This window comes from Pelophylax lessonae (assembly GCF_965119305.1).
Source record: "Pelophylax lessonae genome assembly, chromosome: 1".
NCBI lineage: Eukaryota > Metazoa > Chordata > Amphibia > Anura > Ranidae > Pelophylax > Pelophylax lessonae.
The window spans coordinates 164,146,679-164,173,413 of record NC_138768.1 but is presented as its reverse complement, the minus strand read 5'-3'; the positions used below and the strand labels follow the sequence as shown (position 1 = coordinate 164,173,413).

At 41.8% G+C, this 26,735-nt stretch overlaps 1 protein-coding gene across 1 annotated transcript in view; it reads right to left on the bottom strand.

Annotated features, from left to right (window-relative positions):
- CAST (calpastatin) overlaps positions 1-26,735 on the bottom strand; it is a 183,870-nt gene that overhangs the window by 39,440 nt on the left and 117,695 nt on the right. Inside the window, exons 7-17 of the mRNA XM_082267356.1 lie at positions 25,209-25,277; positions 23,829-23,942; positions 20,923-20,982; positions 20,472-20,564; positions 18,353-18,436; positions 18,222-18,269; positions 13,673-13,765; positions 12,165-12,224; positions 6,158-6,256; positions 617-697; positions 475-522 (exon numbers count right to left, since the gene is read on the bottom strand). Of these exons, the coding sequence (XP_082123482.1) occupies positions 475-522; positions 617-697; positions 6,158-6,256; positions 12,165-12,224; positions 13,673-13,765; positions 18,222-18,269; positions 18,353-18,436; positions 20,472-20,564; positions 20,923-20,982; positions 23,829-23,942; positions 25,209-25,277 (849 nt within the window). The remainder of the gene's footprint in view (positions 1-474; positions 523-616; positions 698-6,157; positions 6,257-12,164; positions 12,225-13,672; positions 13,766-18,221; positions 18,270-18,352; positions 18,437-20,471; positions 20,565-20,922; positions 20,983-23,828; positions 23,943-25,208; positions 25,278-26,735) is intronic.

Sequence of the window (26,735 nt, the reverse complement as noted above, 5' to 3'; positions counted from 1 at the left end):
CTGATCCAGAAACTGCTTGATAATTCAGGGTAGTCCGATCTTGACAGAAGTTTTAGAAATGCATATTTAATGGTTAAAAAACAAAAATACTTGGTCTATCAACTAAGGACACTAGCAAAAAACTGAACTCTCACAGAATAACCGGGGTTATATGAGTGAACCACTCTAAAGGGTGGCCTAGCACATTTTTTGCTAGTGTCTTATCACCTGACGGTGGTCTACAAATAACCCATGGTTTAAGAATACAAGTCCTGTACTGTACATTTAAAGTATTGGAAATTTGCATACTGCAGACACCTAGGTTTGGAGACTCTTTGAATACCATGCATTAATGGATTTGAAGTTGGATAGACCAGCACCTCACAATGCCTAGTTTGCATTTATCTGCATATTTCTACTAAATACCCAAATGAACCACAAACATTCAACACAAACACATTCCCTGCATCCAAAGAAAAATGTATTATTATATACCTCAAGCTTCTCTACTGGAACTGGTATAGGTTTACCGCGATCTTTCCCCTATGAAATACAATGTACATTGTTAAAAGGACATAAAAACACAGACATAAATTTGGTCAGTCATTTTTATTCTGGGAATGCAAAAAATACTCACATCAAGCAAGTGTCTATATTCTGGAGGTATTGATGAATCTCTCTTACCAAGTTCCTCCAGGTATGTTGATGTAATATTTTCCTGGCAATAAAATGTTCCAAGGTAATTATTTAAAGGGTACTTGTTTCTCATACAGCAGAGGCAGACTTTTTTTGAATGAACAAAATCATCTACCGTATTTTCCGGCGTATAAGACGACTGGGCATATAAGACGACCCCCCTAATTTCCAAGTTAAAACATAGGTTTTGGGCTATACTCGCCGTATAAGACTACCTCCCTTCCGAAGCAAGGCAACACCATTGAAAATCATCAGATTTCTCATAGATCTCCAAGGCACCCCAAGTACTGTAATACATGTAATCTCTCATAATATCTCCAAGGTACCCTAAGTATAAGTATTACCAGTAGATGTAATCTCAAGATGCTGGCTGTGCAGGAATCCTGTGCCGGTATACTGTATGTACCGTAGCTTCGGCTACATACAGTATACCACGCTGAGCCAATCACAGTGAGCGATGTATTCTATTATTTAATGCACAGCCTGCTCGGATTGGCAGAGTCAGAGAGGCGGGCTGATGTCACTCCGCCAATCCGAGCAGGCTTTGCATTCAATATTAGAATACATCGCTCTCCGTGATTGGCTCAGCGCGGTATACTGTATGTAGCCGAAGCTACGGTACATACAGTATTCCGGTACAGGATTCTCACACAGCCAGCGTCTTGAGAGATTACATCTACCGGTAATACTTATACTTAAGGTACCTTGGAGATATTATACTCGGCGTATAAGATGACTCCCCATTTTTGGAGGATTTTTTGCAGGTTCAAAAGTAGTCTTATACGCTAGAAAATACAGTAATTCATTATCTTTAACTAGGATGGATCACATTTACCTATGCACATTTAGGCCTGAAAAAGCAGGTCAAGTTTCTTTAAAGCCCAACATCAACCTCCATCGCTGCACCTGCACCTCATTTTACTGGCCCCGTCCCCTTGGAGCATAGCTGCTCCACCATTAAAAATTTAAAAAAAATTTAAAAAACTGCATACATCCCTTTTCTCCAGCAGTATTCGGTCCGGTCACAGGATATCTCTTCTTCCTTTACTGTCCACACTACTGCAATTCCAAGGTGACCTGATGACATCCTTGGTCCACAGAAAGTTGATTGAACGATGCTGGGCAGCATCACTCAACCCGGAAGAGCAGCACCTACTAGTGGCACCGATGACTTACTGCAGAGGTTGCACATAAGGTAAATTGAGCAGCAAAAGTTGAATTTTTTAATTCAACATTTTAGGGGGACTGAATTTTTATTTTTACATTTTTCAGCGCAATGAGGGATTTTATCAAGACTAGAGCAGCCACAGTCTGAAACAGATGTAAATGGCAACCAATCAGCTTTTATCTTTCATTTTTATAACTTCAAGTGGAATTAAAGTCTCAATTTTAAAAGCTGTGAGCAGGCAGGCACTTTAGTGCACAAGAGACATGCGATATTTCTTGCCTGCTTGCAGTTTTCTTTGGAATTTACAATAAGCAGCCTAAATGCAGCGCTTGTATGTTGGGGTGACTGCACTCCTGCACAAGATGGCCCGCAGCCTGGCACCCAGAAGAAGCCAAGTAGAAGATGCCAGTGCCAGAAAGGGGTAGTTTAGCTTTGCTTTAACTTATCAAGTTGAACAAGACAGAAGCTGATTGGTTGCTATGCACGGCTGCTCAAGATATGCCTGCTCTAGTTTTGATATATACACCTAATGCATTATTTTTCTGCACAATCAATTTCATTTTTGGCCAGTCTGTTATAACCAATGGAACTGTGCACTGGTAATTTTAGACTTCAGGTCCAGTGCTAAAATCCACAGAAACCAGATTTATTTTATTTAATTCTGAAAGAAACTCGAGTTAGTTACTATGCATCACTGCCCTTTTCTTTACATAATGTCCGTTGCTCTATGGTAAATTGAAATAAAAAAAAAAAGTGAAACATCACTGCCTACGTAATTTTGGATAGCTTAATGTATGTTGAATTTCTGTGCTGCTGTTCTCATACAGTCTCTTTGCAGCCAATTCCTGTCCACATGCTGAACCTTTAGTGATCACTGCATGGCATTTCTCAAGGCAGGATTCCTGATGGTATAACAGTGAACCGTGCCTGCATTATGTGTGCTAAAATGGCTACTCTATCAGAAACCAGTGTCACAATGTGACGAATGAGAAGCTCAATTACAGGACAGGGACAGAGTGTTGTCACCTTATAACAGGAAATGCCTGAAGAAGAACCTTCATATCAAGTTCACCAGGTATTATTATAATGGAAGCTGCAGATTTACTAAGATTGACATTTATTTTTGAAATTGCATTAACATGTTATAGCTTATATAAGATTGACCGGATTTACATATGCTTTAAGTTTCTGGGAGAAGGCTAAACCTGTTAACGCAAGTTGAAAAACGTAAAGTGGGAAAACCTACCGACAATGGCAAGTGCTAAGAAGTCTCCTTATCTTTGTTTGCATATATGGACTACTAGCAACTGTCACAATACAAAACTGTGGACAATACCAAGCAATTGCAGCTCTCAGAAATTCTACTAGCCTCATTACTGTAAATCAGGGTACATATGGATCAGTTCAGCAGGAACCATCAAACTTTCCGTCTGTACCACAACCAGCTTCTGTCAAGAAGTCATCATTGCATTCAATGCTGATCTGTGTATTCTGGTTCCCAAAGGTGTTATATCAGGTGTTCTATCAGGTTGAGGTCAGGAGAAAAGGGGGGCTCACAACGGGAGAGATCCCTGCATCCACATTGTTTGCGGTGATGTAGGGATCTGTCACTTTTCTTTATCACTCACTGAAGCATACAAAAAATGAAGGTGTATACTCTGCTTAAATAGTGATCCAGTGATTTGTTGCATTGCTTGTAATTATCAGGCTCTGTAAAGCCAAATATAAAATATACACTATATTGTCAAAAGTATTGGGATGCCTGCCTTTACACGCACATTACCTTTAATGGCATCCCAGTCTTAGTCTGCAGGGTTCAATATTGAGTTGGCCCACCCTTTTCAGCTATAGCAGCTTTAAGGCCCCTTTCACACTATCCGTCCGTCGGATGGATTCTGTTTTTCTCAGCGGGGGATCGAGCCGCCGATCCCCCGCTGAGCAGCAGGAGGACAGCTGTGTCTCTGCGCTGTGTGCGGAGACACAGCTGTCAGTTCCCCATACATCTCTATGGGGGTAATCGGATGGGAACGGGCCGTCGGTCCGTTCTCATCCGATCCGCTGGACGGATGGAAAATAGGGTTTCCATCCGTCCAGATTTGACGGATCGGATCGGGTCGGATGTCAGCAGACATGTCTCCGCTGCCATCCGATGCCCCATAGGAATGCATGGGGGGACCGTTCAGATCCGCCAAAAAAAAAAAACGGACAGGTGGATCTGAACGGTCCGCCTGTGTGAAAGAGGCCTAACTCTTCTGGGAAGGCTTTCCACAAGGTTTAGGAGTGTGTCTATGGGCATGTTTGACCATTCTATCAGAAGCGCATTTGTGAGGTCAGGCGCTGGTTTTGGATCAGAAAGCTTGGCTCGCGGTCTCCATTCAGTCTCCAATTCATCCCAATGGTGTTCGATCGGGTTGAGGTCAGGACTCTGTGCAGGCCAGTTCCTCCACCCCCAAAAATACCAAGACATTTTGGACAATTTCCTGCTCTAAAAACTTTGTGGGAACAGTATGGGGATGGCCCCTTCCTGTTCCAACTTGACTGCACACCAGTGCATAAAGCAGGGTCCATAAAGATATGGATGAGCAAGTTTGGTGTCGAGGAACTTGACTGGCCTTCACAGAGTCCTGACCTCAACCTGATAGAACACCTTTAGGAGGAAAAAGAGCGGAGACTGCGATCCAGGCCTTCTCGTCCAACATCAGTGCCTGACCTCACAAATGCTCTTCTGGAAGAATGGTCAAACATTCCCATAGACAGACTCCTAAACTTTGTGGACAGCCTTCCTAGAAGAGTTGAAGCTGGTATAGCTGCAAAGGGTGTACCAACTCAAAAATAAACCCTACGAACTAGGACTGAGATGCCATTAAAGTTCATGTGCATGTAAAGGCAGGCGTCCCAATACTTTTGATAATATAGGGTATTTGGTATAGCCAGAAAAAGCAATAGGCATAGGATATTATTTAACAACTCCTGACGTTCTATACAGATTAACACCGTTATGCTAAAAAGAAACCTATTTTTCAGGCAAGGTTTTGTTGTGTTTGTTTAATATTCTGGCAGTTTCTGCCAGAATGATGCCAACCCCTGATGAGGAAAAGGGAAGCAGCCATTTTATCAAATATTTACTTATGATTATCAAACATGGATTTATGATTAAGGAGATATATTGGATGTATATTTTGTGATAAGTCATATTGTATACAGCTGTTGTCTTCAAGAGCCATTTATGCCTCCTGTTGTTAGATTGCCATCTCGACCTTTGAATACCTTTCCAGTTGGTTACTGGAAGTTACAAGTCTTTGAAGATCTGTTCAATTAACGAACTTGGAAGTGACACGTCTATGTTAAATGTCCATTTCGCATATCAAAGAATGTCATCAAAAGACTGAGATGTGACTTAAAAGAAATTAGATAGCTAGGTTCCACCCATTTTAGGTCCGGTTCACACTTATGCGATGCGGGAAGGCTGCGAATCCGCAGCCTGTTCCCGCATCGCACACGCACACCCGGCAGTTCACACTGCCATATGCGATACGCTGGGGGTGTCAATGTAATCTTACCGACACCCCCAGTTTGATCGCATATCGCAGTGCGATCTTGCAGTTCGCACAAGTGTGAACCGCTGTGCGATCCGATCCGGATGCGGCTGCAAAAAAGGGTCCTGTGCGTGTTTGCTGCGGGTGCGGTGCAAATTTAGCCATACAAAGTGTATGGCTAAACTCACACCACACAGCCGATCGCATGTAATGAAGGAGCATTGCGCTCCGACATTACATGCGAACCCCGCACTTGCATAAGTGTGAACCGGGGCTTAGTGTATAAAAGTGTATTCGAAACCCTAGTCAGATAGAGCAATGTTCATTAATCCAACAGAATGTAATGTGATTGACTTGCTCTCCAAACATGGCTTCCTATCTACATGTTTGTCTAAATAAATATAATTTTCAATCTGGCTTCAACAGTCAAAATGTTACTGAAACCCGTGAGTTTTGGGATTACCCTTACACCCCTAATGCAGATCTCTGCATTACCTTCCAAGTTATGAACATTTACTGCAGCTATTATGAAAAGCACGCACTAAATGTGTTATTCTCCTTCATTATAATGAATACAGCAGATACTGGGACCATCTCTGTAGCAGAAAGATGAATAAAAGGAGGAAGAGTAGGACCTTAAAATGGACAGAAAGTAATACACAAGATCTTGTGGCTAAGGTCAAGTGATGCAATATTACAGCAATTGGCTCAGCTGAGGTCCAACTGAAATATCACATTTTGGTACATTAATAATGTATATTAGAAAACAGTCACTTACTGTTACTTCTGGACCTGTATATTGTGGTGATTCGGGAGCATTTGCTGGAGGACGCTCAAGTGTGCCCATAAGTGCATCTAAAGCTTCATCTGATAAGCCCTAAAGAGGAAAAACAGGATCAAAATATAAAATACACAATCTTGTTAACAGCTTTATGATAGGAACTGCTGTGACAATGGCCAATAATAAAACAGTTTTACTGTTTTTTTTTGTAAATTGCATGGCATGTCTGTGGCAAAAACTCCATAACATGGCTTGCTCCACAAGGTACAAAACATTCTACTCCTGTCCTGATCTTCTGAATAAAATCAGCTAGGCCAAATAAATTAATTCTTAAGAAGGACTAAGGTATCTGAAGGAATCATAATGGTTCTTGAGAGAGGCACTTTACACCTTCAAGATTTATGCTGATACAGCTACGGAGACATCTGATACAAATTAGCACCATATAAATTCTAAGGAAAATGTTGTTGGTTTGATTTTATGTACAATATGGTTGAAGCCCTCTTTTCCACAAATGTGATCTTTTAGGCAACAAGCATACCTCTGTCAATGGCATGGGAGGACTAGGCCAGGGGGCAGGGGGAGCAATTGCCCCCCCCCACCCCCCGGGCAGCTCTGATGCTCCATAAAAAAGGGCCGCACCGCTTCTGCCACAGACATGCCTAAAGGATTCCTGGTGAAGTAAAAATTCCCCACCGCTGACCTACTGAGTGCGGGATAAAGAGAAGAACAGAGCGCAAGCCTGCCCCCCAGCATGGATGGTGTAAACTGTGTCTGAGCAGAGGCCGGTTCCATGCCCCACTGGAGATTCTCCTCCCCGGCCAGTAAGTAGAGAGTACCTGGAGTGGAGCTTCAGCCTGGAATGGGGGGTCAGGAGGAGGCCAGGAAGAGGGAGGGTGGGAGGAGGGCTGAGTCGCTGCACCATGGGCCTCTTATTTGTACTTGCCCCCTGGGCCGAAAGTTGCCAGTCAACCCCTGGTCACTGATCATTTTGTTTCGTCCGCTGGACATCGGCACTGTGAGATCTCAGTGCTGTGAATGTAGGTACTGTGGATTGGACAATTTTGGCCCTGACAAGAATTATTCACTATGGGGTCCATTCATACATTTTCTCACATGATTAACACAACTTTCACCCAGGATTAACACATTTTTCTCATTGGAAATAGTAAAATATGTGAGAATCCTGGGTAAAAGTTGTGTGAATATTGTGTGGAAAGTATTAGAAAATCTCCCTAAGGTGTAGGGGGTCATGTGTAAAAGGTTATGGCAGGGGTAGGTGTAATATTCAGTGCTTCAAAAGATGGAATATTCTCCCACTACATGTACTGACTATAAAACAAGATCCTGTTAATTACGACCAAAGCACTGGTGGGATCTTGATAAGTATCTGGTACACGAAGCTGTAGCCATTGTGTCATTTTATGAAACATTTTCCAACATTAGCCCTTCCTATTTGCATCATAACTGCCTGCTGAAGCAATTCATTTGCAGATTCGAGTTGTTGTGATTGTCATACATTTCTTCCTTATTTGTTTCCGCCTCAGCTTTCTTAGCATGCAGTATGACTCACACAGGGTGTGGTTTTATATTGAGAAATTCATTGTGAGATGCTCTGTACTGGAGAAACTATTACTGACTACTGATCTGGGTAGATTTAATATCATACAATACAAGCTGTATTATGCAGAAACCTGGAACAAATCTGGATGCAGCTTTCATTAACAAGACTAAACTAAAAACCCCTAAAGATTAATTAATTGTTGCATTCCGGCTTAAAAAAACTTCTTCTAGAAGTGTTACCCTCACATGAAAATCAAAAAAATAATATATATATATATATATATATATATATATATATATATATATATATATATATATATATATATATATATATACACACATTATAAAAGTACTAGTCTTGCTATAGCCTGGCCAGATATGACAGTCACTTGGCTGCATTACAGTAGTAATTACAGTACAGAAGTAGCAGCAGCAGCAGGTAGTCACCAGTGAGTCATTCTCAGAAGAAAGAAAAAAAAGATGACCTACTGCTATTAATCAACTCCCAGTAACAACTGACTGCATCTGCTGTCTTTGGCCTCGTACACACAGTGAGAATATGGGATACATGTTCGTGCGCTTTGTTTTTTTTTTTGCGTGCTAGTCTCATATCCAAAATGAGGAGGTTACTAACGTTACAACTTCGTAAGTAATGTGTTCTATTGTATTGTAATGTATGCTGTAGTTTCTGAGCATGCACGGTCTTGGTCACGCAATTTTTTTCAGAGTAATACTGTACCGATTAAATGAAAATCACTCGTTCTGTTATCATATGAGAAAGTATTTCTTGCTTGTCCCTTCTGACTATTTTGCATGAACTATCGTGATCGGCTCTTGAAAGCTGTGTACTAATGATCAGATTATCGTACAATTGCTTCAAATGCGGTATTTTTCATCCGATTTTCTCATCTTGTGTACTAGGTATTACAGGGCATTAAAGCCGGCCATAGATGGTTCAAATCTCGGCCGGTTCAGCAAAGACCAGTCAAGATTCTAACTATCTATGGACATGCTGATTGTACCAAAGTCAATCTATCAATCAGCATGTCAAATTTTTACATGCGATTATTGCCAATGGCTCCAGCCACTAGCAATAATCACTATGTGCTCCCGGCAGGGACAGCTCCCACAACCCCCTGCCTAGAGAACACAATAAGCTCAGCGGGAAGGATTCCCCCATCAACACTGACTGTTAATGGTGGAATCAAGTGATTTTCCTTCCTGCAAGCGTTGAATACAAGGCCTTAAGACCAGAAATCATGTGTTCTGGGAATTTAATGTGAGTCAAGGTCAGTATCATGAAAGACCAATCAACCCCATTTACAGCTTTTTTCTGCAACCGTAGTCAGCCTTAGAAAAAAATGTTACTGGGTGTACCCTCACTTGCGTCCCAATTTTTTTTGGAGTTGTTGTTATAATAAATAATTGGGTTATATGAAAATTCATTTGAGTTACAAGTAATTTGTTAGTGATGCAAACCCAACTAGCAAGAATCAGCTTGCAAAGGGGTAAATCAAGAGACTGCCTATTAAATATAGTAATGGTTGTAGAGGTTTTCCAGCATGCTAAAAATACATATTGTATAAACTGTATAGTTATGTTTACTTTTCCCAGAAAAGGGAATGATTCTTTTAAAACACATCAGACAAAAGAACACAGGTTTCAGGAATATGCTAATCTTTATGACAGGAGATCTTAAAATTGTTGTGGATACCAGCCCACCTATGGTCATGTAAAAAGGCTAACAAAATAATTTTGGGTTTGAGTGTTTGCTGGTAAGCTAGAGAGATAGCGGCTTACTTGTATTTTCAGGTACTCCAGTGACCATAGCGCTTTCCTTGAATCCCCTGCTATAACAAATGCAACTTTTACAAAGCTAAATGATGGTGTCACACTCTACTGATGGATTATCAGTGTAAACAAAAAGTTAGGGAATTTAGCTGTAATTTGTGGAAAAGTGACACCATTACAAATTTCCATTGGGGTCCAAGGCACAAACCACTATGTGGAAGTAGGCCCGGTTTACACTGGTGCGACATAAAAGTTGGGGGACTGTCGGACTGATATCGATTCACTTCCATGCGACTTTACAGTGTTACTAAACCCAGGAGCCTGCATTCACTATATCGGGTCTCCCACAGTACACAGAACATGGAAATGCAATTATTTTAGTAACCATAAACTGCTAAATACCTTTCCTAATCAGCAGTATATAGCAGTCTTGTGACTTCTATCAGTTCCTTGTAAAGATTGTAGGGGGAGTTATCATAATGCACTGAGCTGTCCTATCAGGTTTAAGGAACCCTGACCCTCTGTCTGGACAGTGCTGATCGGCCCTTTGCGGATCACATACACTCTCCAAAAGAAAAAAAACACTATAGCAATACACACCAAACTGAGCATGTGCAGCCTGACTCCAAAGACTCTGTCTTATTCAGACATGTTCTAGAGTCAGTGGAAGATTGGAGGATTTGTGCATACAGGATCAAACAGCCTGTTTACACAATGCAGGGGATTAAACCCTTAGGTTCCACAGTGAGTATAACAAGCATGCTTTACTGCATAAACAGACTGATTTTACAGTTGTGGCTTTAGTAACTCTTTAATGAACTGGATCTGATTTGGACCTGACTTTGAGATGAGTGTGACTTGGGTCTTAAAGGGGAAACCCCACACCAAAAAAAAAAAGAAAAAAAAAAAAAAACGGTGTGTGGTCCTCTCCCAAACCCATACCAGACCCTTACCTGAGCATGCAGCCAGGCAGGCCAGGAAAAGGGAGGTGGAGGGGGAGAACCAGCGCCCTCCTAAACTATATTGGGGGGTGCTTTGGAGCAGGGGGGGCTCTTACCCCTCAGCCCAAATCAACTTGTAACCTTGTTGTTTGGGACAAGGGTCTCCTCCCCACAACCCTGGGCTGTGGTTGTGGGGGTCTCTTCGGGCAGGGGGCTAATCAGAATCTGGAAGCCCCCCCAGATCCCAGCCCCTCCTATGTGAATAGCATGGGGTACATAGTATCCCTACCCATTCACCCAAAAAAAAATAGTTTTGGGTAACAAAAAACTGTTTTTGACAAGTCCTTTATTAAAAATTAATAATTTCCCCTGATGTAGATCCAACGTCAATCACGAAGGTTGGCGTCGCCGTCACCACCGACCCGATATAATAAAAAAAAAAAAAAAAAAACACTCCTCCCCTAACTAATGCACCCGCCATTTTATTTTTATTTTTTAATGGGTCGGGGGCAGTGTCATCTACATCAGGGGACATTATTCATGTTTAATAAAGAACTTGTCAAAAACTGCCTCATGTTTTTTGTTACATTACACTGTTTTTTTGGGGGGGTGAATGGGTAGGGTACTATACTCATACACATGTGGGGGGGAATCTGGGGGCCCCCTTTCTTAAAGGGGGCTTCCAGATTCCAATAAGCTCCCTAGCCACAAGAACCCCACAACCACATTCCAGGGTTGTGGGAAAGAGACCCTTGTCCCCCCCCCCCCGCCCCAAGGTAATCCCTTTCCCCCCCATGTTGAGGGCATGTAGCCTGGTATGGTTCAGAAGGCCTGGGGCTGCATGCTCAGATAAGGGTCTGGTATGGTTTTTGCGGGGGACCCCACGCCGTTTTTTTTTCTATGTCGCATGTCACAAGTCGGATCAGTTAAGATGCTAATCTGACTTGCATAGGACTTCAATGCTATTTAATGGGCTGAAATCAGACCCAAGTTGGACCAAATTAGTGCAGGAACCTTGACACAAGTCGGACCAGTTAAGACAGCTCTAGTAGTGAACCATTGGTTTTTACATGTTGGAGTTGAACCGCATGTCGCACCATTGTGAATCGGGCTGTATACAGTAACTATATTAAGGAGAGGTAATTGTACCCACTTGTGTCCATTAAAATTTGATATTTTCAGTTTGTAGAAGTTCTCTTAAGACAATTACTAAGCAGATGAACCAGTTCTCCCATAGCCCAAGAAGCTACAAGAATAACCTGTCAGCATAATGTAAGGGGAGTTACACTCTGCTTTAGTCTTCTGCCACCCTACTGACACATTTGGAAAATTCACATGGCACCTGGAGATGGTTTAAAGAAAACAGGTGCTGTAGCAACTACCAGCTTGAAACTGGTATCAACACAAGTCAAACTATATATCACAACCACATCATGGATCCTCAAAATAGCTTCCAAAAAATGATGGGAGTGATCACATCACAGCAATTTACGCTTTAACCAATTGAGCTCCAGAAGGTTTTACCCCCTTCATGACCAGGGCATTTTTGCTATTCAGCACTACACTACTTTAACTGGCAATTGGTTGGTCATGCAGCACTGTACGCAAATGAAATGTATATAATTTCTTTCACACAAATAGAGCTTTCTTTTGGAGTTATTTGATTAGACTAGCAAACAGGCACATGAAGTAGTAAACAATATTCTTACAGAAGACTGGGGCTGTGAAGATGGAGTAGCAGCTGTTGACACCTTCTGTGTTTCTTTTTTCTGACAAAAAAAAAAAACCATGTTAAATGTTTAATGAAAGGCATTACAGTGCAACACACACTATTATAAATACCTAATGTTTTCATATTACTATGGAGGTCATCGCCACCTTCAGGCCCTTCTACCAGAAGAGGTCCCTTGCCTTGTCACTGACTCATACAGATAACAATAAGCATGCAGATCATATGGCACTTTCCCAAAAATGGGGATGAAATGTGCATTACAAGAATAATTTACATCCAAATATATGATATAGTAATGTGCTGTGCAGAGACGGTAAAAGTATCTTTATTAAAAACAAATCACTATACGTGAGTAGAGGCACCCGAAAGGCATGTCTTTGAAACGAATACAGTGTACAAGATAATGATAATTTCCTTCTGGATTTGGATGGCAGTGCAATGTTTGCAGCTTGCGTACTTATAGATCTAAGAAAACTGCATGTGAAACAGTAATTTATTACACGCGCTGGTCTTTATCAGAATACCGCTACCCATCAGAGGATGCAACGGAAGGGATGTTGCAAACAAAATTGCTTATTGCGCATGCGCTAGGCTTTCCAACATGGCCGCTATGCGTTTCAATAGGTTTCCTAATCTGACAGAACACGAAGGCAGCAGCGGACATCTTCTTACACCTAGGCAAGTCTTCAATTTCACACTTTTTTTTTTTTTAGAAGTAATCCCACCTTATATACTGAAATAGACGATTTCACCGTGACCAAGTGAAATAGTCTATTTCACTATATGAGTTTGGTGCTGAGCAGTGCAGGGTGTACCAAGATGGTGGTCGCCACCTTCTGGCTGCAGGGTTGTCACTGTATTTAATAGAATAATAAAAATGTATTAATGTATTAATATATTTCATTATATACAGAGAGCTTACTGATAAAATAAATGTGAAATGGAGTTCTTGCCTGGGTGTAAGAAGATGTCCGCTGATTCCTTCGTGTTCTGTCAGATTAGGAAACCTATTGGAACGTATGGCGCATGCATAGTAAGCATTGTTTGCTCAGAATGTCACTTCCGTTACATTTTCTGATGGGTAGCAGTATTCTGACAGGACACTGGAACTCCCTTTATGTTTAATTGGTTTTGTAAGAACATTGCCAGTATGTTATCCAATTTAAGGGAACATACAAAAATGAATAAACACATATATAATTTGTAATGGTGACATGTCCAATATCCCTTCTGGCTTTATATCAGTTTTCTGTATTTTACGGTCTTTTCAATAAGTCTCATTCTGGGACATTGTTTAATATTTAAATGTAAGGGCAAGTCAAGATTTTATTGGTAGAACAAGCTACATGTCCAGACTTCTTTATATTCAAGTAAATTATATACTGAAAGAAAGGTGTGTGCTGTCGATGCTAACTTTTTGTTCCATATTTCTATCCAAAGCTTAACAGACATTACACCAGCACACAAAAGAAACTGCATCGCTACCTCTTCTAGTTTTGGCTTCTTCTCTTTAGGTGGAGCTGGACTGCTGACAAATTCAGATGACATTGCTGCAATGAGATCGTCATCACCTAAAGTCTATAAAAACAAAAAAATACATAAACAATGCAAACACTGCAGACAAACATTACACTTTCTTACTGCGCTGACAAGACTGTCAGAATTATTTTTTACATTTAATTGTTTTATAAATCAGTGCTTTATTTTATTTTTATAACATTTTATATAAATAGATACTGATTTAATAGTGTATGTATAGCCCAGCACTAGCTTTGCAAATGACAGACTTTTCAAAGTGTATCCAAAGCCAAACATTTCTGTTTAGTATAAGATGGAGCAGTAGATGGATAAATACCGGTCAGATTTTTTTTGCCTGTCTGTGTTCCTTTGGGAAATTTTCACTTACCTTCCTGTCTTAGAGGACCAGCTGTGCATGAAGAAGTCTCCCATTGAATATTTACCCCTTTATTTCGGTTTTGGTGACAATAGTAATATTCTGGATTTCCAGGCACTTTCTGTCCTTGTCACAATAGTCACCAGGATATATATAGGCTGGCGAATCTCCCCAGTACAGATAGCAATAACAATCTTTTTTCAAACTTCTCCACCTTATCCAAAACAAAACTTTTGACTAAACAAAAAGAAATGTATGCAAAAACACTTTACATTCCTTTAAAAGATAAAAGTTCACCTTTAAAAAAAAAAAAAAAAAAAACTATAAATGCACTTAATTTTGCAGGTTAAAAAAATGCACTTTTATTTATTTTTTTTTACCTTATACGGGCAGGCAGTTACTGAATGATAGGCAGCATCAGTGTACTACCAAGAATGCTCAACAGCGCCCTAGCAGCTCATTGAGAACTACAAGCCGCAATGGATGATGGTAGTTGTAGTTCTCCCATTCACAGGACTGTGAATGAATGACACGCCCCCCACAGATGCGTTTTTTTTTTTTAAACTGTGGCAGCTGATGCGGGGAGAAGACCCCCTAGATATGGGTGTAACATGTAACATGTTATGAAAGCTGAAATTATCCTTTATAGAATAGAAATGGTGCAGCGCTAACAAAATTAAATGGAATCCTCAGTCCATACATATGTTCGGATGGATCAAATATAAAATGCAGTAAAACAAAGTTCATCAGAGAGTGCTCCAAAAAGAAGGGAAACTGTCCACCACTTCAAACTTGGAAAAAGCCCCGAGTGCAGGAACCGCCACCAAGATAATAAATGGCCCCTTACCAATATGCAATGACCCCCATTACAAGGATCAAAGTCAGCCTGTGTGAACAAACCGGTGCCCAGATCGACATGTACCGATTCTTGGTATTCCCTCAGCAGCTCCAACCGGAACAAGTGCACATGAGAAAGAGAGGGACAATTTCAATAGTGAAGTACGTTCACAGGTTTATTTAGTAAAAGCAGAGTGGCAACTCACGTTTACATGAAGAAATCACAGCATGTCTCGGAGCTATACTCTCAGAACTTTTGTTTCCAACCGATAAAATGGCCGCCGTGTCTCCTTGCTAGCCTCAGCACGACGTACTGCAGGTTCCTCCTCCGACCGGTTTCGTCAACACGTGACGTCGTCAGGGGGTGTGGCCTATGGCAGAACGTCTTTGTTTATATGCTGGGTGAGACAGGGCGGGACGCACTGCGTCCAATCCGGAGCCATCAGGAAGAGGTCGTCCCCAACCCTCAACAGGAAGGAGACTTAACCAAAAACCCGGAACCGGATGTATGCCTTTTGCATGCCAATATCCGGAACTAAACCCGGAATTGGACCCCGCAAGCGCGATAGACCAATCAAACATTAATAGAATTTCACAAAAAATGTGTATACCTTAAATTTCAAAGAGCTTCTAATCAATATTTGATCTTAAAAAGAAAACCTTATTTATAAAGAGTTTCAAATAAGGGAAACCAATAGGTTACCAAGGGAACAATGCTCTACTCAATCGCACTAGACCTCACAAGAAAACACCGCCATCTAGCGGCCAGAAACAAAAATTCCCGAGAGTGCTCCATTATATAGCATACATTAACATGAAAAGGAAAATTTTATTAAAAAGACTAAAAATGTGAACTACATGAAATAATATGTATTAAATATGACAGTTTTTTAGCATCACAAAAATGGAATAAAAACAAATAAAACTTTCCCCAAATGTAAAAAAACAGGATAAAAGATCTGATAACCAACAGTGTAGAATATACTGACATCCCAATTTATCAGGCATTATTGATAAAGGAATTGATATCCCAATCAATATTTAACCCGTGAGGGGCATAGGTTTTCAACCGATAAATCCAGCTCGTCTCTAGTTGTGAGACGCCTCTGGTACGGTTACTACCCCTCCAACTGCCTGAAAATTTATCAATGCCTAAAAAGACAGTACCTTTAGGGTCATTCCCATGACATTCATCATAGTGCCGTGAGACATTATGTTTTGGGAATGCCTTCAGTATATTCGCCACATGTTCCTGTAACCGCACGTGTAACTTCCGTATCGTCCGACCCACATATTCGCGGCCACAAGGGCAACGCAGTAGGTAGACGACGTGCCGTGTGGAACATGTGATGAACGGCTTAATCTTAACACTGCGTTGTGTAGCATTGGAAAAGAACGTCTCAACTCTCCTAGATCTGCAAGCATTGACCTTGCAGATAGCACAACCTCTACATGGATAGAAACCACCCCTATCTGCAAGGTCAATGCTTGCAGATCTAGGAGAGTTGAGACGTTCTTTTCCAATGCTACACAACGCAGTGTTAAGATTAAGCCGTTCATCACATGTTCCACACGGCACGTCGTCTACCTACTGCGTTGCCCTTGTGGCCGCGAATATGTGGGTCGGACGATACGGAAGTTACACGTGCGGTTACAGGAACATGTGGCGAATATACTGAAGGCATTCCCAAAACATAGTGTCTCACGGCACTATGATGAATGTCATGGGAATGACCCTAAAGGTACTGTCTTTTTAGGCATTGATAAATTTTCAGGCAGTTGGAGGGGTAGTAACCGTACCAGAGGCGTCTCACAACTAGAGACGAACTGGATTTATCGGTTGAAAACCTACGCCCCTCACGGGTTAAATATTGATTGGGATATCAATTCCTTTATCAATAATGCCTGATAAATTGGGATGTCAGTATATTCTACACTGTTGGTTATCAGATCTTTTATCCTGGTTTTTTACATTTGGGGAAAGTTTTATTTGTTTTTATTCCATTTTTGTGATGCTAAAAAACTGTCATATTTAATACATATTTCATGTAGTTCACATTTTTAGTCTTTTTAATAAAATTTTCCTTTTCATGTTAATGTATGCTATATAATGGAGCACTCTCGGGAATTTTTGTTTCTGGCCGCTAGATGGCGGTGTTTTCTTGTGAGGTCTAGTGCGACTGAGTAGAGCATTGTTCCCTTGGTAACCTATTGGTTTCCCTTATTTGAAACTCTTTATAAATAAGGTTTTCTTTTTAAGATCAAATATTGATTAGAAGCTCTTTGAAATTTAAGGTATACACATTTTTTGTGAAATTCTATTAATGTTTGATTGGTCTATCGCCGCTTGCGGGGTCCAATTCCGGGTTTAGTTCCGGATATTGGCATGCAAAAGGCATACATCCGGTTCCGGGTTTTTGGTTAAGTCTCCTTCCTGTTGAGGGTTGGGGACGACCTCTTCCTGATGGCTCCGGATTGGACGCAGTGCGTCCCGCCCTGTCTCACCCAGCATATAAACAAAGACGTTCTGCCGTAGGCCACACCCCCTGACGACGTCACGTGTTGACGAAACCGGTCGGAGGAGGAACCTGCGGTACGTCGTGCTGAGGCTAGCAAGGAGACACGGCGGCCATTTTATCGGTTGGAAACAAAAGTTCTGAGAGTATAGCTCCGAGACATGCTGTGATTTCTTCATGTAAACGTGAGTTGCCACTCTGCTTTTACTAAATAAACCTGTGAACGTACTTCACTATTGGAGTTGTCCCTCTCTTTCTCATGTGCACTTGTTCCGGTTGGAGCTGCTGAGGGAATACCAAGAATCGGTACATGTCGATCTGGGCACCGGTTTGTTCACACAGGCTGACTTTGATCCTTGTAATGGGGGTCATTGCATATTGGTAAGGGGCCATTTATTATCTTGGTGGCGGTTCCTGCACTCGGGGCTTTTTCCAAGTTTGAAGTGGTGGACAGTTTCCCTTCTTTTTGGAGCACTCTCTGATGAACTTTGTTTTACTGCATTTTATATTTGATCCATCCGAACATATGTATGGACTGAGGATTCCATTTAATTTTGTTAGCGCTGCACCATTTCTATTCTATACTGCAATTTAGATCTGGTATTTCTGATTCTAGATCAGGTGCTGGCTGCTTTCATTTGGTCTGTTGACCTTTTATTGTATTTGATTTATGTATGTTTTTATCTTTACATTTTAGCGCAGCAATATCCCCATTTGAAATTATCCTTTAACTACACAATTTCACACACGGGTACACAAAACAAACAATTCAAAGTATAAAAGTCACCTCTTCAACTGCCTTTGGTGGGGGTTCTGTTGGCTTTTCTCCTTTACCCTACAAGAAAGGTTCAATATTATTTGTGATGAAAGCAATTTACAAGTTAGGATAGTTTAAATTGTATCAAAAAACAATCTTACATCCAATAGATGTCTGTATTCTGGTGGGATTGAGGATTCTCTCTTTCCCAGTTCTTCTAGATATTCTGATGTGGCAGGGGTTTCCTTATATAAAAAGAAAATTAAAATCCAGGGAAATTACATGCTTGAGAGTATCATGGTGACACCTTTCTGGTTTGAGAAATCTGTCAACTACGAACAGGTAGCTAGAGTAGATATGAAATTCACATGCCCAAGAAGCCAGCAAACCCTATGCTCTTACAACATTTATAGGGTATGAATATACACAAACATGCCTGACATTTTTCAATTCAAAAGTGACAAATGACAAAAAAAATAATCTAATGACATACAACTATTATTTCTGACAAGAACACATGGTCCTGTCCCAACAAGGCGAACATGTAATTAAGATTCATCTAGGTACACCACATTACTTGCCTTGCTACAATATAAGCAGGTGTGTGCAAGTAGGTTATCGGCTATAAAAACGGACCTCAGACACATTGCAATCTGCTAATACATTGCCATCTGCTAATATATATATATATATATATATATATATATATATATACACACACACACACACATATACACACACACACACACACACACACACACACATTATATATATATTATACATATACACACACACACACACTATATTATATATGTGTGTGTAATTAAAATGCATTTTAGACTCAATGAAAAAGCAAACAGAATTTTATATCTTCACTTCAGAAGTAATAATGAGAGATTTACTTTGCTTACTATAGGGAGGTAGAGGTGAAAATAGAGAGAAAATATCATTAATTACATAATGATTAAGTTGCATTTCTGTTTTGCCATCGGGGGACTGGATTACAGGAGTGCCTTCTACTGTTTAGACAGTTCTGCTTCCAGTAGGCATTCCTTCCTGTGTATCCCACCCTCAGCTGCTCTTCATTCATTACGTTTCCACCTTCACCCCAAGATTAATCACCTCTGCACTCCAACCTACGTATAGTCCCTCTACCTCTTCTCCAGTATTGTCTCACAAGTGTTGTGCACCCCTGCCGACAGCTTCACACTACAACTCCCCAGGTGACATATTCCCCCTCCTCTTTAGAACTGTTGGACAGCTCCACATTTGAATGCAACATTTCTATTCACTGATCTCCTCTGCAAACAGAAAATCTGCAAATACTCAGCACAGAGCATGTTCTCACCTCAGTGCACTGGGCCAGTTCAGATATAGATCGTAATGGCATGCTTGCTCATGTCAGACCCTCGACACTCCTTTCCTTTACCTACAGCCCACTGTAAAACCCTCTCCAAACCTTGCATGTGCTGTGCGCTCTCAAACCCTTCGCACACCTCTCCTGTACATATTGCCCTCTGTCAGACCCTCACACTCTGCCCAATGTCAGACCCTTATACTCAACCCACTTTCAGACCCTTATAATAGATAGCTGGATATGATAAGATAAGATAGATAGATAGAATACTTCACAAGCTTAACCGCTTGCCGACCAGCCGCGGTAGTTTTACTGGAGGCAGGTCGGTACTGTCCCGCGAAACGAAGTACCTGTACGTCACTTCGCAGGACTGCTAGTGGGGGATTGCCCACAGGGGAGCCAATCAGCGGGTCCGGCGGCCGCAATGTCTGTCTGGCACCTGCGATCGCTCCCCGCGGAGACAGAACAGCGGTCTGCCGTTGTAAATGCGTCAGACCGCTGTTCTGTCAGTAATCAACACGTGGATCCTATGTTCCTCCTATTTAGGAACACAGGTCTCTGTGTTCATGCAGCAAGCCCATCCCCCACACAGTTAGAAAGCACCCCATAGGGACACATTTAACCAACGGAGAAGCAAGTGTGAAAGGGGCCTAAAAGAAAGCTCTATTTGTGGGGAAAAAAAGACATAAATTGTATTTGGGTACAGCGTCGCACAACCGCGTAATTGTCAGTTAAAGTAACGCAGTGCTGGATCGCAAAACATGGTCTGGTCATTAAGTGGGGTAAAATCTTCCGGTCCAGAAGTTGTTGATTTAAAAAAAAAAAAAAAAGGTTTTTACATTTGCCAGGTATGCTGCAGTTCAATCATCCTTTTTCCCCCAATTGCTAGCATTTAAAGTATACACGTCCAAAAATCTACTTACAGTGACCTCTGGTCCAGTGAATTTCGGAGACTCTGGAACACTTTCTGGTCCCCCCAAACTATCAATTAACAAATCTAAAGCATCATCCTTTTCCTACAAATCAGAGACACATGATAATTAGCAACACAGAAAAGAGCATAAAGACAACAGTCGCAATAAACGAAATAACCCTAAATTAAAATGCACAAAATGTTAAAAGGGTAATATACACCCATTTTTTCTTTAAGTTTAGTTAAATCACTATAACTGCTTTGCTCCCTTGAGGATCGCTTTCTGATATACAAATTACAGGTATACTTTTGTCACAGATTTTTCTTGTATATACAGGCAATGCACTGTTCCCATGAAAGTCTGCTCAGATGTATAGTGGTAAATGCAACACTAGCTGCTGTCTAAAGTATGCAATGTAACAGACTGGCCCTAAATCCCAGGTTACAAGATCTGGCTCTACCTTGCTTGGAGTAGTAGCAGCAGCAATTTTGTCCACGCTCACTTTCTTTTCTTCTTTAACCTGTATCAGCACTCACAGGATCATGAGATACTGAATCACTTTTTCATCTTAAATGAATATCTATTACTCAATGTCAATATATAAATTTGCTTATAACTGTCAAATAATTATTATTATTATTGAATACAGAATTGTTATATGACACAGTTTTGCTTTCTCCTCCCATCACAGCTTTTTGTCCATGAGCTATTTTAGCTGCTCACAGGTATGACAAAGGGCTGCTGTCTAGATTACACCCAGTACATGAAAACACAACAGATGTAGAGTATACAGTGACAATTGTTGAATGAACATAAATTCCACTCTTTATAACTAAAAAGAACTGCATCACAATTATTTATTTTAGCGGATCTTGGCTTCCGTTCATTTTTTCAAACTGTTCATATTACTGCAAATCACCAGCGGGGCTAGGAGGGGGGGGGGGGGGGTGCCCCCGCTGTCCCCACGTTGTTCTGATTTGGTTCAGAATCGATCAGTGATTAGGTCCAGGCCAATGATTTTTGGCCTTGACCTGTTGATATCTGAACATCCTGTGCCCCTGTAATGTAAACACAGGCACAGGATATGATGCAATCTCCTCTCCTGGAGTCCTTTTCGGTTCCAGCATGAGGGAGAGACAACATCTACTGTGAGTGCAAAAGCACTACACTGACACCAGTACACATAGGCACACATTTAACCCCCTGATCAACCCCTAATTAACCCTTTCACTCCCTGTCAGTGTACACTATATACAGTACAGATAAAATTTACTAATCACTGTATTAGTGTCACTTGTGACTTCAGATATTGTGAGAGGCAGTTAGTGGTAGCTCCAAATAGGTTTAGGTTCCCTGCCATAAATCCCCCAATAAAGTTTTAACCCCCCCTATCAACCCGTTAACCCTTTCACTCCCTGTCACAGTGTACACTAATTACAGTATACAGACAATTTACTGATCACTGTATTAGTGTCACTTGTGACTTCAGTTAGTTTGAGTCCCAAATAGGTTTAGGGTCCTCGCCATATATCCCCCAATAAAGATTTAACCCCCTGATGACCCCCCAGTTAACTCTTTCATTGCCCTGAGTCACTATTATAGTACACAGATCTTTTTTCTGATCACTGTATTAGTGTCACAGGTGACATCAGTTAGTTAGCGTCAATTCAGGACAGCGTCAGATTGTTGTCTGTACATGTGCCATCAAGAGAAATGTCGGCCGTGCAATGCCTGACAGCGGGACAATTCTCCAAAATAGCAAGGGAGATCAGTTGCCCTGGCGAGATGGTGGTGCAACTGAGGCCCAGGTACAGACAAGGATGGCAGATGCCTGCAGATTGAGAAGCACGATCTGCTGTACAGTGATCTTCATGCTGGCTGACCTGAGTTGGAGCGGCAGTGAAGAGGTTACTGTACCACACGGGAGAGCGTGCGCTGAAGAGATCTGCCTAGCAGGAGGAGCCACTGCCAGAGAATCAGCTAATCTGAAGTTGTGGGCGGAGTCACCGCCCATGAACAGCCAATCCGAAAAGGAGGAAGGAGGCCCATAAATTACTTCCGCTTTTGCGTGTAGCCGAGAGGGAGACATGTGTGGAGGAGCAAGATTGCGGGAGCCGGAACGCGGAGGCTATCCCACATGTTGGCGTAAATCTTGCGGAGCGGACTGGAATGTTGATGTCGACCCTGTGTGACACTGGAGTGCGACTTGTGCCCGACGGACGGCTGGTGTTGTGTATCGGACCGGGCGGGAAACATTTGGGCCTGGTATGTAGTCAGTGTCTGAATGTTACCATGCGGCTGCAAGTGTGGGGCCAGTGCTGGCACTGTGGCAATCTGCTGCTGCGGGCGGAGAAGGGTGATGGTCAGCCCAGAAGATTGAATGTGTTGTGGGAGGCTGGGGTCACTCGAGTCCTGTCGGTTTCTGAGCCAGGAATCCCTGTGGGCAGAGGAAGAGGAGGGCTAAAGATGTTGCTGGGGTCGGGACCAGTAGCACCTGCTTGTACTACAGTGTGCCAAGTAAAGGAGACCCGCACTACAGAGGCAATGTGCATGCAGGTAGTGATGGCGGAGGAGCGGCCACCCGATGCATGGAAGACAGCAGTGACAGACACCAGTACCGTTCAAACAACAGTAGAGGGGAGTCAATGGTCTGCGGTGGGAAAGACTGAGTGTAAGCAGTGAGGAAGAGGCTGGGGCAAATGACGTGGGGTCTCCTAGCTTTCAACATTACTGTGGATCCTTGGAGGAGGGGATTGATGTCTGGAAGTCAGAGGAGGAGACAGAGTGGGACTGGGGAGCAGATGAATGGAGCAGTTCAGCCAGTCCTAGCATTTCTGATGAGGAGACGAGGGATTCAGTGGTACGTGGTCAGTGTGCCAAGAATCAGTTCTGCGAGGCCTATGCTACACGGGTCCCAGACCTATCCCCACCTCAAACCTACACCCGAGCTCAGGAGCAAAACAAGGCCTATGCCTCCCTCATCATCAAAAAGGAGGCCCTGTATTCCCCGACCAGGAGAGGCAACAGACAAACCCTCCCCAGGTTCTCTAGACTGCAACGGCTCATACAGGGAAAAGGTAGCCCTGGAATATGGATACGACTATCCTTATGCTCCTAGGGAGATAATGCTGGAGATAGAGGCCAGGAGAGAAGCTTGGTGTGACAAGGCTGTGTGGGAATTTCTCTACATCCTGAAGCCCCACCGCAACCAGTCTAAGCCTGCACTGTGGAAAACATTTCAGTCTGTTGGAACTTAGGGCAGGCTATCCACATTGACCCTGTGGAGGTCCTCAAGGGGGCAGTGCTACACATGATACATTTAATTTCCTCTCTTTTTTTTTACATAAAACTATCTCTGTATATTACCTCTTCTTTAGGTTTGCTAGATGAAGCTACTGTTGCGGCACCTACTGCAGCGGCACCTACTGCAGCAGCCCCAACTGTAGCAACAGCTGCTTTGCCAGCAACAGATGATGAGACCTGAGAAAAAGCAAGACACAAGTATCAATAGATTACCATTGTCAATACATAATACAGAGGATTTTGACTACTATAAAAGAACAGTTTTGATGCATAATCTTTTGATGATGGTGAAAGAAGTTGCAGTTTGGTGTATGGTGGTAATACCTTTTTGAAATGTATTATAGTTGTGTATTATTTTGGTTGCGCTTTATTTAGCTTGTTAATGTTATAGGATAAGTTCAACTTCATACTAACACTACAGTTTTCTACCCTTCTCACCAAATATGTGGTTATAGCTACATACCCCTGTTTTGGACAAATTAAAGTATACAGTAAGTGGCCAACAAAGGGACTGAATAGTTGTTCTCCCCTCCCACTCTCCCAATGTGAAATTGCCACCTCTGACTTCAGTACCTGCACCAAGCAAAACCCTTACTTTCAAAGGCCATAGGAGGGGAGAAAGACAGAGGCACTGTACCAGTCTGGGGTAGGCTGTTGGCGTAACATTTACTTTACATATATTACATGGGGCTCAATTTAAAAACTGGGCGTAGAGGTTTCTAGGGATAGCACATAGTAGGTGTTGCTATGCAGGTGTACTTCAAGATTTAATTTTAAGCTCATATATAATTGATAACTACATGAACAGGGTGCTCAGGAAAAAAGGATCTGGAAACATAGGTGCCATCAGTTTCTGAGAGACATACTGATATCAATATGCGACTGCCGCTTTAAGCACTTTCTATATATATATATATATATATATATATATATATATATATATATATAAAGATGTGTACAGCCAGTACCAAGATCAACAGACATAGGAGCCGAATTGAACACAGATCATTCCACAGAGTAGACCGATATAGCAGCCATGCCAAAATTTTGTAAAAACATCAATTAAGACCTTGTTGGCATCACCTATCAGAAGGGAGTGTGTCAGAGAGATATTCTAGAACTGAAAGCAACTAAACCAAAATACTTGAGGTTATTTTATTAGAACTGTTCCCACTTGGCAATAATAGGCTTACTAGAGCAGAAATCGAAAATTACTGAGGGAACATTTTCCTTTGATTAAAAGCCAACTAAGCACAAAGGAATGATAATAATTTTCACCAAAATGTTGCTATTTAAGGTTAAGTTAAATTGTGGATTGTTAGTAGCCGCTGGTGCTCCAGTACATCTGCACGGTATTAATGAAGAGGAGTTACAACCTATTAATCAATGATAGATTTAATCTCCAATATCCTATTTTTGCATAAAACGATTTTTGTACATTACCTCATCTTTAGGTTTGCTAGATGAAGCTACAGTAGCTGCAGCTGCTTTGCCAGCAACAGACGATGAGACCTGAGGAAAAGCACGGGACAAGTTTCAATAGATTACAACGGTCAATACAAAATACAGAGGAATTGACTACTATAGAATAACTGTTTTGATGAATATTGAATATAATATAGAATATAACTATATACCATTAATCTGGATAAATTGAAGTATACAGGACCTGGCCAATACAGCGACTGAGTAGTTGTTCTCCGCTCTGACTCTCCCAATGGATCCTGTGCATCACTTGGTCCTAGCCATAGGGAAATTGCCACCTCTGTACTCACATAGGTGCATGCTTTACAAAAAAGGCCTTAGCAGGTCAATGCACATCATTTCAAAGGCTGTTGGGAAAGGGAATGAGAGCAGCACTGCACCAGTCCTGGGTAGGCTGGCAGTGTAAAATTTATTTTACGTATATTAAATTGGGCTCGATTTACAATTTGGTTGTAGAGGTTCCTGGGGACAGCAGACTCAGATGTTGCTATGAAAGTGTACTGATCCCTCAAGGTTTAATTCAAAGCTCATACAGTATCTCACAAAAGTGAGTACACCTCTCACATTTTTGTAAATATTTTATTATATCTTTTCATGTGACAAGAAATTACACTTTGCTACAATGTAAAGTAGTGAGTGTACAGCTTGTATATCAGTGTAAAGTTGTTGTCCCCCCCCCAAAATAACAACACATAGCCATTAATGTCTAAACCGCTGGCAACAAAAGTGAGTACACCCCTAAGTGAAAATGTCCAAATTGGGCCCATTTAGCCATTTTCCCTCCCCAGTGTCATGTGTCACGTGTTACAAGGTCTCAGGTGTGATTGGGGAGCAGGTGTGTTAAATGTGGTGTTAATCGCTCTTATTCTCTCATACTGGTCACTGGAAGTTCAACATGGCACTTCATGGCAAAGAACTCTCTGAGGGTCTGAAAAAAGGAATTGTTGCTCTATATAAAGATGGCCTAGGCTGTAAGAAGATTGCCAAGACCCTGAAAATGAGTTTCAGCACAGTGGCCAAGACCCTACAGAACACTCAGAACAGGCCTCGCCTCGATCGACCAAAGAAGCTGAGTGCACATGCTCAGCATCATATCCAGAGGTTGTTTTGGGAAATAAACGTATGACGGCTGCCAGCATTGCTAAAAGGGTTGAAAGTGTAGGGGGCCAGCCTGTCTGTGCTCGCTGCATCAAATTGGTCTGCATGGCTGTCATCCCAGAAGGAAGCCTCTTCTAAAGATGATGCACAAAAAAAGCCTGCAAACAGTTTGCTGAAGACAAGCAGACTAAGGACATAGATTACTGGAACCATGTCCTGTGGTCTAATGAGACCAAGATAAACTTATTTGGATCAGATGGTGTTAAGCGTGTGTGGTGGCAACCAGGTGAGGAGTACAAAGACAAGTGCGTCTTGCCTACAGTCAAGCATGGTGGTGGGAGTGTCATGGTCTGGGGCTGCGTAAGTGCTGCTGGCACTGGGGAGCTA